Source organism: Myotis myotis, unplaced genomic scaffold (genome assembly GCF_014108235.1).
Source record: "Myotis myotis isolate mMyoMyo1 unplaced genomic scaffold, mMyoMyo1.p scaffold_m19_p_11, whole genome shotgun sequence".
Classification (NCBI taxonomy): domain Eukaryota; kingdom Metazoa; phylum Chordata; class Mammalia; order Chiroptera; family Vespertilionidae; genus Myotis; species Myotis myotis.
The window spans coordinates 11,999,437-12,012,196 of record NW_023416315.1 but is presented as its reverse complement, the minus strand read 5'-3'; the positions used below and the strand labels follow the sequence as shown (position 1 = coordinate 12,012,196).

Sequence of the window (12,760 nt, the reverse complement as noted above, 5' to 3'; positions counted from 1 at the left end):
GAAAATAACGAATACACTTTCTTTTAACTGACTTTCCACACCTATCAATTAGAGAGTCCAAGTTAATGTGATATTTCTAGTGAGAAAATTTTGTTACTAGAAGCATGGGAGTGAAATAGTGTGAAAAGGTGGTGGGAAGTACTTCTGTCATATTACTGTAGGTACTTGGACTGGTGCAAACTTGATACCCTTTCAAGCCTCTATTTAGTAGCCGTTAAAAATCCTATATTTGTTTCATGTAATAAGAGAATATCCAAATTTTTTGAGAATAATCTCGATTATTTATGAAGAACTCTTCTGTTTTATTGAAATTCACTAGAGCTGAATGTGGTTATGAAACCACTTAGCCTATGTATTGGACAAAAAAATTAGTATCATGATAAAAGTACACATGTTAAGAATTCTCATAGGCGTTTAAAAGTGATTATTTTCAGTTAGATTTAAGAAATATAAGTTATGCAGGGAGGCAGATCAGATGAATGTGTCGTAGCAGACAAATTTTAAATGTGTTAGACTTGAATTCATCCAGTTATTGTTTGAACGGGGGGTGGGGTGGGGGGGCGCTGTAGTAGAAGGATAACAAAATTACTGTTAGTATTTCTTTCCTTAAAAAAGATGTGAATTCCAGCTTTATTTCAGGGAAGCCTTTGAAACTATAATGGACATAGTTCTAAATTAAATGTATGTATGTTTCATTATATTGCTCTTAAGACTACTGAGGTGGCAGTTTAATTCTTAAAAACAATAAAATGGAAGCATAAATACTATTTTGCCTAAATGAGTTTTTACCTAATGATGACACATTTGGGAAAATGCAGAATTTTTCATGTTTTCATTGATAAACTTTTTTAGTAAAATTAGATTCACTTTTAGAGATCCAAACCAGAAGTTGAATGTTAAATTTCTTCAGTGGCATGTTTGTTCAGGATATTATATAGTATTTGGGGAAGTAGTTTCAAAGGCCATAAAAAAAGAGACTCTATTTTTCCCTGTAAAAACCACTGACTCAAAATTATTGTGTAAATACTAACTAGGTAACACTGAAATATAAATGGAAAAGATACTTGCACATAATTTTAAGCTCACGTAGGGAACTTACCATGTGAAGTATAGTATACAGAGCTGCTTTAGGCTTTGTACTAGACGAGTGTCTTTCATACACCTTTTTGGAAAAGCTCTGTAGTCCTATCATGAAAAATTTTGTGAAAGTCCTATAAATACATGGAAAAAACTCACAAATATCTAAAACAAAGGTATGCATTCTAATTATTAGTTAAGCCATCAAATTGATATATTGATGTTGAAGTATGACATAATCACATTCAAACATTTTCTGAAGTGGATGAATTTTTCACTGGTTTGTAAGAATAATCTCTTGTGGCCTTGAAACCAAGCAGAATTTACTTATTGCAATTTATGCACAATCTAATAAAGTATTATTGGATATTTAGACTTAAGGGGAGAGGGGGGTAAGCCAGTTAAAATACTTGGTAGTGATACTAATAAGAACATGTGGATTTTGTTTTGATTTATGCTCCTTTTAATTTCCCAGCATTGAGGGAAAAGTTGTTAAAGTAGAATTCTTAAAGGAACATTTTATTGTTTCTTCCATCATTGAGGGAGAGTGTTAAAGTAGAATTCTTAAAGGAACAATTTAGTGTTAAAGTTTTATTGTCCTCGCTTTAAGAATTTTTAGGCATTATAGGATCAGGATTGAAGTAAACAGTGATAGGTCATGGGTTTAGCTCTCACAATTGGACAGGACCATGTCTTTAAAAATCTAGTGTTTTGAAATGTTAATCTATTACCCCAGAATATCCCATTTCTATTCTAAGTAGTAGTAGGCACCAAGTCTCATACTGCATTTAAGTCCATTTCTTATTAATCTATTTAAAAATTGTTTTTCCTTTGCCTTCAGATGAAAAATCCTGCTCTCTTTTGGTGTTACTTTCAAAACCTCTAATTGTTTGTTTTAAAATTTGTACTCATTTCACCCTAGCTGTTTTAGCTCTGGATAGAGCATTAGCCTGTGGACTGGATAATCAGATGCAAAGTCATCTATGAAGGGTCCTGGGTTTGATTCCAGTCTAGGGCACATGCCTGGGTTGCAGGTTTGATCCCCAGTAGGGGCCGCACAGGAGGCAACTGATCAATGATTCTCATCATTGATGTTTCTATTTCTCCCTCTCGCTTCCTCTCTGAAATCAATAAAAATATATTTTAAAAAATAAAAAATAAAAGTATTTTGTCTTTTGTTGAGAAAAGATGAGGGAGACAAAGAGGTCAGTCAAAAGTTTGCTTTAAGAATTTACACAAGACTAGCATTGTAGGTATCAAGAAGTGGGTGACCGGTGGAAGGATGTATATGTATACGTACAGATATATATACATATATATACATATACATATATATATAAATAAAAGCCCAAGCGACTTATGACCAGTTGACCGGAACTACTGGTCACTATGACACACTGACCACCAGGGGTCAGAAGCTCAGCACAGGAGCTGACCCCTGGTGGTCAGTGTGCTTCCACAGCGGGAGCGTTGCTCAGTCAGAAGCTGGGCAGCAAGAGCCTCTTCCATCTCCGCAGCAGTGCTACTCAGCGGCGGCAGCAGCAGGCGGTGGCAGCGGCAGGTGCAGCGGGGAGCAGGAGTGGCGGGGTGCCCAGCCCCGGCTCGGGCTCCTCCCCAGCTGCCTGCCACTTTGGCACTGCTACATCTCTCGGGGATCGGACCAAAACCAGCAGTCCGACATCCCCCGAGGGGTCCTGGATTGCGAGAGGGCGCAGTATATATATGTGAATTGTATAAATATATAAGAAAATATGTGAAATGTAAATTATGTATATACTAGGGGCCCAATGCACGAATTTGTGCACGGGTGGGGTCCCTTGGCCTGGCCAGCGAACGGGGCTGATCGGGGCCGTCTAGCTCAGTCCTGATTGGGCTGCTGGCTAGGGGCTGGGGGAAGGAACGACCGTGGGAGGTTGGCTGGCTGTGAGAGGTTGACTGTGGGAGCGCACTAACCACCAGGGGGCAGCTCCTGCATTGAGTGTCTGCCCCCTGGTGGTCAGTGTGTGTCATAGCGACCAGCCAGTTGTCTGGTCATAACAGTTGCTTAGGCTTTTATATATATAGAAGATGCTAGACATGGATATATAATGAACAAAAATAGGTGTAGTCCTTGCTCGTTAGGAGCTTACATTCTAACTTATCTAGGAATTATTTGTGGTAGTCATCCCTAAATTTCCACTAAAAATGTTTATATTCTCTTTCAAAGTATAGTAGCCAGAAAAAAAATATTTTTAAAATGTATTACCAACACACACTATAATGAGAGGAAATTATTAATTCTGGGCATTAATATGTTTCCTAATAGCTTTTCTGGGTACACTTGTACAATGCTAAATTAGTGACTTTGGAACAAATCTGTAGAATGCACCTATATTGTTCCTGAGTTTAGTCCTGCCTTGTACTAGGTCAGCTTTAGTCAGATTTTAATTTCTTTTTCTTTTTTAGGCAGGTTTTAATTTCTTTTGGGAGGTAATGTTTCTAATGGTTCAGAGCCTGGGCTCTGGAGTCGGTCTGTTTAGACTGAATTCTGGCTCTAATACCTGTAACTATATAACTTAGATCAATTACTTATCCTCTTTGAGTCTTGATTCATTTTGCTTTTCTAAAAAGCGAGGATAAACATAGTACCCATCTTATGGGGCCTATTTTGAGAATCAAATGAATTGATCCTAGATATACTTTAAAGGTGGGGGCAGTAGAATTTCCTCACAGAATTCTTAGCCTGAGCATCTGGAAAGATGGATTTGGCACTAACAGGTGGAAAAGGCACTGGCAGGGCAGATTAGGGGAGAAGAGCATAGGCCACTTTTGACATGTAGACGTCCAGATGAAGATGGCAGAAAAGTGAATGAAATATTCCACTTTTCTGTTCTAGTTTATGCAGCGTAAAGTCAGGCTTGCATTTAAAACATTCATTTACATGTCTGTGGTAAGTTACTGTGCTTAAGGTATCAAATGCTTAAATTATTAGAAAATGATATTTTTAAAGTGTTATTTTCCACTTTAATTCATGTTATTTTTTATTTTCATATGTTCAGCAAATAAACTTAAAATGTACATAAATTCACAGTTAAAATATTTAGAGAAAATGATTTTAAAGATAAACTGCTTAACATGTATTAGCTTCAAGCTTCCTTAATTTCAGTACTGTGTCTGTCTCTTCACAAGCTTTTCTGTCTCCAAGTTGAATTACTGGATCTCCTCTCCCCTTCCATCTTGCTCTGGGTTATGTATGTTTCATTTTTCATCTTTCAACATGGTCTCTTGGCCTCTTCCTAAATCAGGGATCAGATTTTTGGACTAGTCAAAAAAATTTTTTCCCAGTATTTGTTCTGAGCCAGGCAAATAGAGGCTCAGTCCCATGTATTTCCATTACTCAATGCATATCCATCTTAGAGGCCTCACACAAAAAGACATGTAAGGGTGAGGATAAGCGAATGTTGTTAAGGTTGAATGGCCTGTGATGGGAGCATGCCAGTGGGCGTGCTTGTTCCAGCTCCACCGTATGATATTTTGTTTGGCAATAAGAGTACAGAGGGCACCTTTGCTTGAGAAGATGCAGGCATCAGTGACAGTCCTATATAAATAAGGCTCTTGCCCCATTCCCAAGCCAGATGATCAAGTAAATAGGCCCATGTTTTTATTTTATTCCTGCCTTTATAAAGAGCTCTTAGCCTGAGATTCATTGGGCATCATATATAAATGTATATGTGTATGTTTATCTTTTTTCCTAAAGCCCGAAGGGTGCATGAGGCTCTGGTGTCCATGACTCAGAATTTAAGAAACGTTGTTATAAAAAGTGTTGATATTCTAGTTTTTAAAGAGTAGCTATATAAATAAACCTTTATTTTTACCTTTCTGTAATTGGTTTTAAACTCCAATAGACAAGCTCATGCAGTAAAGACACTAATAAAGGATGGAAGTTACTTTGAAAGCAAATATTTAAAGGCGAGACCTAAAACAACTGAGACCACATCTCCCATTGACAAAGTGGTTTGATGTTGAACAGAGGGCACTGCATCTTTTTTCTGTTGGTGCTGATGTTTAATTTCTCACTGTTACATAAATACTATTGTTTGCACCAAGAACAGTGCCAGTGAAAAAGAGAAGTATGTGTGTGCTGACTCTCATTCACCAGCTAAACGGAGCTGCAGAGCTGTTATTCTGCCCTGTGAGTTCCAAAAAAATGACCAGCAGTGAAGAGAGAGTCAGACTTTCCTCTGCTATCTTTTCTTTCCTCCCAGGAAGATCAGGAAGGAGGGGCTACCCATCAAGTTTTCTCTTTCCTTTTTACCTTCTTGCCTTTTCAGTGTTTATCTTCCATTAGCTGACACAATTTTCATTTTAAGAGGTGGGCAAAAAATAAGGATTTGCTTCAAAAGCTAGTTATGAAAAGATTGTGTCTAAATCCGGATAGGAGGCTGGATGCTTTAAAAAGCTACAGTGATAATCATAAAATCTGGACAAAGAAGTCTCATTACGGGGGGTTTAGAAGATTCTCGTGTAGCAAGCTTCCAGCCAGACCACCATAAAGGGGACTCGCAACAAGCGTATTTCAGAAAGCAAACAAATTTAATAAAATGACACACCTACTGTACAAATTGATTTTGTTAAGTGGAGCTGTATTAATTACATACTGTATGAATAGTATAAATTACAAGATTCAAAGCATTGGTGTAATAAAACATGCATGAAAGTAGTTTGGATAGAAATCTGTCAGTGCTATAAAAATACATATAAACACAATTTCTTCCTTTGATAAATCTACAAGCTTATAAAATTAAGAGTATTTACATCATTTTATACAACATATGTGAAAAAATATACCAAGCTAGAACAATCTTGTTCCAAAGTTTGAAACATAATTGTGTCAAATAACAATATTCTTCATACAATGTATGAATACATCAATAACTTTCTGGGTATAAAGTTGTTCTGTGTGTGACGGTCAGATGTGTATCCCTCTGGATCATATTTTGGTTAGAATTTCGTTTCAACTGGTACCTGGAAGACAAAAAGTTCTTTTTTAAAACCAACTTAAGTTCTATCCCTTTCAATAATCATGTCTTGTATTTAAAATGTAGTCAATCTTATAAACTTAGGGTTAGGATTGGACCTAGAATTTGACAGAATCATCACATTTTTTGTCTTGAATGTTAATAAAAACCTTTCATTGCTACTTGGTTAACGTAAAACCATGTGACACCAGGTAGTAACATAACTATCTTTCAAAAGCCTGATTTAACTTAAAGTAACAATACAACTTGTAAATGTATTTCTTCACATTTGTTTCAGGGGGCACACAAACTTCAAGGGGCTATGTGTGTTTGTTGAACAAGTACACTCAGCTTTTACATAAGTCACCCCAGGAGGCCTACCCCTGACTCTAATGCAGCGGTTCTCAATTTGGGGTCGCGACCCCTTTGGGGGTCAAACGACCCTTTCACAGGGGTCGCCTAAGACCATCGGAAAACACATATGTAATTACATATTGTTTTTGTGGTTAATCGCTATGCTTTCATTATGTTCAATTTGTAACAATGACATTGGGGGTCACCACAACATGAGGAGCTGTATTAAGGGGTTGCAGCATTAGGAAGGTTGAGAACCACTGCTCTAATGCAAGGAGCTGACGTTGAATGTTTCTTTTTGTAAATACAGATAAACGGGTATAAGATGGTGCTGACTGCATTCTGTTGGCTCTAAGGCTTTGATCAGGCACCAGGTTTAAATTCTGTCCCTATACTTTACCCTGGAAAACTTGGTGACAATTCTCAATCCAGCTCCCGGGCAGAGGGTTGCTGGCGAGGCTCTCTGATTGGTTCTACAAATGCAAGAGTCCCCGAAGAGCTGGTACCTGATTGAAATGAAACTTTGAAGCACTGTAATCCTTTTTCATCAAAATATGCAAAACAGCATCATGGATTGTTAAGAAGAATATTGAGTCCTTGACTTCATCGTCAAAAAACTCACACCGGGCAAGCTTCTCAATGAAATCATCTGAGGAGAGAGAAGAAAGAATAACTTTAAATTTTAGTGTAAATTAATTTTAAATTTTACTTACATTTCATAGGTGTTTGGTTAAGTGTTTAGGGTTTGCAACGGTATGACACCAGCGTACCATCAGTAAACACAGTGTCTTCTGGAACTAGAGGATACCTTTCTAATAAAAGTACATATTTAATGCCCTAAGGTAAAAAGACTGAAGGAAAAGGTTTAAATGAGTAAAACTGCCCTAGCTGGTTTTTCTCAGTGGTTAGAGCGTCGGACCATGGACTGAAGGGTTGCGGATTCGATTCTGGTCCCGGTTGCAGGCTCAATCCCCAGTTGCAGAGTCAATTGATGTGTCTCTCTCACATCGACGTTCCTCTCTCTCTGTCTCTCCCCCTCCCTTCCACTCTCTCTAAAAATCAATGGGGGGGTGGAAATCTTAGGGTGAGGATTAACAACAACAACAACAAAATTAGAAAAACTTTTAGTAGTTCTTAGAAGAAAATCAATCCACTTTCTTTTAGGCAGGAGCCTAGTGAGTTAATCTCCCCAGTAAATGGTTGATGCATCAAGTGTGGCTTCTTTTTACAAACTGTGATTCTGCCAAAATAGAGCATCTGCTCATGGACCAATGACATGCTGTAGTTCTGGATGGCCAGACCTATTATTTACCAGTTATTTACTGTAGCCCATTTCCCCAAAGCTGCTGGGTTCCATCAGAAAACATCTTTTCTGACCACCCCACATCACCTCTACACTGGGGATCAACCTGCACCCAGGTACGTGCCCTTCACTGGGAATCAAACCCATGACCCTTCAGTGCTCAGGTCAATGCTCTAACCACTGAGAATGTTGGCCAGGGCCTGAGGGATAAATTCTTTGTTGTGGTTAATCCTCACTGGAGAATATTTTTCCATTGATTTTTAGAGAAAGTGGAAGGGAGAGGGAGAGAGCAGAGATAAACATCAATGTGAGAGAGACATACTGATTGGTTGCCTTCTGCATGTGCCCTCACCAGGGCCAGGAACTGAGCCTACAACCAAGGTACGTGTCCTTGCCCGGAATTGAACCCAAAACCCTTCAGTCTGAAGGCCAGCGCTCTATCCACTGAGCAAAACAGGCTAGCAGGGGTGGGCAAACTTTTTGACTCGAGGGCCACAATGGGTTCTTAAACTGGACCGGAGGGCTGGAACAAAAGCATGGATCGAGTGTTTGTGTGAACTAATATAAATTCAAAGTACACATCATTATATAAAAGGGTACGGTCTTTTTTTTTTTTTAGTTGTATTCTTTTCAAACGGGTCTGATCCGGCCCGCGGGCCGTAGTTTGCCCACAGCTGGGCTAGGGCCATGAAAGAGTTTCCTAGTCAGAAAATGGGGTAGGAGAACATTCTAGAGACAGGACACTAGCTAGAAACTTCTTTCCTAGAGCCTAGATGAGAAATGATAGAGGTGTGGACTGAGGCTGTGGAAGTGAAGAGCAAGAGACTGATTCAGGAGGAGTTACCTACAGGTGATTCGCTGAATGCAGAGGGAAGGGGAGGAGGAGAAATTAAGGGTGGCTCCAGGGTTTCTACTTTGGGCAACTGAGTGAGTGGTGATGGAGTGACTGAGACGGGAAGAGAAGGAGTGGTTTTGGGAAGGAGGATAATATATTTAGTTTTGAACAATTGCATACATGGATCTGCAGCTCAGAAGAAAGGTCTGGGCTGGAGGTGTAGTTTGGGAATTCATTAACAAGATACACTTGCAGTCTTGGAATTAGACCTATAGGGTTAAGGGTGAAGACTGGGAAAGACTGGCTGTCAAAAGTGGGAGAGGAGCCAGTGTCAGACACTGAGGCACTCTGAGAGGGGTGAGAAGTGAATCAGAAGAAGGGTCTTGCAGAAGTCACGGAGAGAGTTTCAAAGACAAATACTGCCTGGCCGGCATGGCTCAGTGGTTGAGCATCAATCTATGAACCAGGAGGTCACGGTTTGATTCCGTCAGGGTACATGATCAGGTTGCGGGCTTGATCCCCAGTGTGGGGCATGTAGGAGGCAGCTGGTAATGATTCTCTCTCATCACTGATGTTTCTATCTCTCTCTCCCTCTCCTTTCCTCTCTGAAATCAATTTAAAAAAAAAAAGAAAAGAAAAGACAAATGCTAAAGAAAGGGCCAAATGCTAAAGTAAGCTACATGAAAATGAGGCTAGGAAGGAGGCAGTTGATCTTGACAACCTGGATTACTGACGACCTCATCAGTGAGGTGAAGCAGAAACCAGGTTATTATGGGCTGCGGAATCAAGGGAGGCAAGAAAAGAGAAAACAAACCTACTTTTCCAAGAAGAGTAGAGTAAAAAATGGTTACATAGCCACTTCTTTTTTGCTGCCTATTAAACTAGGATTCAAATTACAAAGTTAATTTAATTGCATATGACAGAACTGAAACATAAAGATGCGATTTCCAGAGGGGTTTCTATAGGCTCAGCTGAAAATTAGACTTCCTGCCCTGGCCGGCTTGGCTCGGTGGATAGAGCGTCGGCCTGGGGACTGGAGGGTCCCAGGTTCGATTCTGGTTGGGGGCATATACCTTGGTTGCAGGCACATCCCCAGTTGGGAGTGTGCAGGAGGCAGCTGATCGATGTTTCTCTCTCATCGATGTTTCTAACTCTCTATCCCTCTCCCTTCCTCTCTGTAAAAAATAAATAAAATATATTTTTTAAAAAATTAGACTTCCTTCTTGGTGATCATAAAAAAAATAGCTGTTATTGGAGAGATCAAGAGTTGGCAATGAACCTGAAGTGATTGTCAGAATTTTTTTTTTTTTTTTTTTTTTCTTTATCTTGAGTGATTTTATTTACTTTCGAAAGGTGCAGATTTAACAGAGGTCTCAGGGGAAGATCTCAATAGAATTTTCATCAGCTTTCCCAGATGTCCCTTTTAAGGGTCATGTTCTCTAATAACAGGTCAGTGCCAGGGAAGGCAGTCTAAACCTCATTATCAGCAATATTACAGGGAAGGGAAGGCCTCCCTGGGGGCAGTTTTGCCCATTACTAGGCACCCAGGGCTCTCCACCCTGATGGCCTTGATTGTCAGAATTTAAAAATAAAACAACTTACCATCCGTTCCAACAATATACACATCTACTTTGATCCTGATGAAATCTTGCAAAATCTGTTAAAAAGAAAGTAGAGCTTCCTTGGGGAACAGTTTCACTTGTTAGAAACGTAAAGAAAACTGTCATAATTATAGTGTATGGGTGACGACATGCTTTCAGAACCTGTTACATTTTGAAAAGAGAGAATAGTATCAAGAGACACTAAAGTTCAAAACAGGGCTCGGTGGCAGAAGGAGATAAATCCCAAGGAAAGAATTCTCCCCGGAAGGAGGGAGTTAAAAGTGATCATTCTTCTGGGAAGTGTGATGGGTAAACGTTGTGCTTTAACTCACCAGGTAACCTCTGATTTAATGTTAAATTCAGGGAGAAACAAAGGAGTCTTTTCTTTTTTTTTTTTTTTTTTTTTTTTTTTTTTAATATATTTTATTGATTTTTTACAGAGAGGAAGGGAGAGAGATAGAGAGTTAGAAACATCGATGAGAGAGAAACATCGATCAGCCGCCTCCTGCACATCCCCCGCTGGGGATATGCCCGCAACCCAGGTACATGCCCTTGACCGGAACCGAACCCGGGACCCTTCAGTCCGCAGGCCGACGCTCTATCCACTGAGCCAAACCGGCTTTGGCAGGAGTCTTTTCAATATGCCATGATGCTGATGTCATTCCCTAATTTAAAAGGTTTTTTTTCTATGAGATGCTATCAGCTAGAGCCTTCTATTTACACACACCTAAGTTGTTCATTGTTCCTGTCCCCAGTAACTAGATGTGTCCAGAACCAACAAATCTTTATGCAATTTCTTGTCTCTAGGCTACGAGCAAATACCAGTAGAGATATCATTAAGATCATATAAGGCAGTGGTTCTCAACCTTCCTAATGCCGCGACCCTTTAATACAGTTCCTCATGTTGTGGTGACCCCCAATTTCATTGTTACAAATTGAACATAATTAAAGCATAGTGATTAATCACAAAAACAATATGTAATTATATATGTGTTTTCCGATGGTCTTAGGCGACCCCTGTGAAAGGGTCGTTCGACCCCCAAAGGGTTGCGACCCACAGGTTGAGAACCGCTGATATAAGGTGAGAGAAGTAGTGTATACGGTTGATCAATGAGACACTGAGCTAAGAAGTTGGGCTTTAATGAACGTAAGGCAGAGTCCCTGTCCTTTGTGCTATCCTAAAAAAAAAAAAAAAATCAGTATGCTAGGATAAAAAAAATCAATGTGATATGTGTTTATTTTTTGCTTCAAAACTGACACAAACAAATACACACACAAAAAATAAAAAGCAAAGAAAGAGCAAGCAGTCTGCAGACTTAAGATTTTTTTAAGAGAAGTTTGAACACAATGAAATTATCCTATTTTTAATTTTGTCTACGTTCACCCTACTTAATAGATCTTATCTTAGCTCTGTTCTTATGTAGGCAGATTTTTGTGAAAAACCAAGCAAAAGAAGAGGGAAATGTGGAATTTCTTAAATTTCCTTTACCTATTTCTGCATTTCTGTTAGAAACAAATTTATTTTAGAAATGCCCACCAAACCATGGCAAGAAAACAGAGAGCAACTGGATTGTTTCAGTCCTGCTTTTAAATCCCAAATCGCTTGCCATATTTATTCTTTCACACATCTCCTTCTTAAAAAAGATTGTTATTTAGCCAAGTGAAATTCCATCAGCTTATATCAGATCAAGACAAGAGGAGCCCTATTTCCCAAGAACTTTTCAAATCATCTGTATTTTAGGACAATTTAGATACAATGTCCATAAAGATAGGAAGGTGCCACAGGCCTGAAATTTCATAGGAGTGAGAGCAGAGTTGTCTCCCAGCAGGATCAACATAGATTAGAAATGTAGGTTTGGTTGCCTTCAAAATTTTATGCCAGTCTCATGGGAAATGCACTCTGAAAGAGTTCACTGAACGTGCCCCACCTGCCCTCCCACTCCCTCCATGGAATATTCTAAGATTATAATTTGCTTCTATTTAAATGTGTATTGTCTAAAGGAGCTTCCTTAAACAAATACAGTTTTTCCCCTTCAGTCCCTGATTGGTTATTTCCATTAAGGAAAAAGGAATTACCGATTTGAGGCCCCTCATTGAAGACACATCAAGAAATGACACCGCTGAGAAATCCAGGATGAGGCTGTGCAGTTCAATTTTAGGGACCGCAATGTTGAGAGGAAGGCTAGCATTCCAGTCTATCTGGAAGGGCAGGTCTGTGGTATTGACTGGCTGGTTCAGTTCTTCTACTTGATTGTTGTCCAGCTCTTCATCGGAATCTTTCAAGCCATCCACGGTGCATATCAATCCTTTCTGCAAGAGAGGATAGTAATATGCATGGAAATTCCGATGGAGAAATGCCTTCTGTGTGTCAAAGATGGCCAGTGACTGGCTGAAGCACAGATTTAAAGTTGGGTCAAGCCAATGAGATTGTAAACTCTTTTCTTTGGATAATACAAATTGTCCTAGGAGGATAAAATTGGAAGGAGAGCCTCAAAGATGCTATTTAAAAATACCACATTAATTGACACATGAAATACCTTGTTTATCTGGCATTTTATATAAAAAGAATGGAACCAACATCTTGACCTACATT

The 12,760-nt window shown here is 39.2% G+C and overlaps 1 protein-coding gene across 1 annotated transcript in view; it reads right to left on the bottom strand.

Annotated features, from left to right (window-relative positions):
* Positions 1 to 5,630: 5,630 nt before the first annotated feature.
* The window catches only part of SLC26A3 (solute carrier family 26 member 3), a 28,443-nt gene continuing 21,313 nt past the window's right edge, over positions 5,631 to 12,760 (bottom strand). Inside the window, exons 16-19 of the mRNA XM_036328980.1 lie at positions 12,244 to 12,477; positions 10,169 to 10,223; positions 6,935 to 7,077; positions 5,631 to 6,081 (exon numbers count right to left, since the gene is read on the bottom strand). Coding sequence (XP_036184873.1) covers positions 6,058 to 6,081; positions 6,935 to 7,077; positions 10,169 to 10,223; positions 12,244 to 12,477 — 456 coding nt within the window. The 3' untranslated portion in view covers positions 5,631 to 6,057. The remainder of the gene's footprint in view (positions 6,082 to 6,934; positions 7,078 to 10,168; positions 10,224 to 12,243; positions 12,478 to 12,760) is intronic.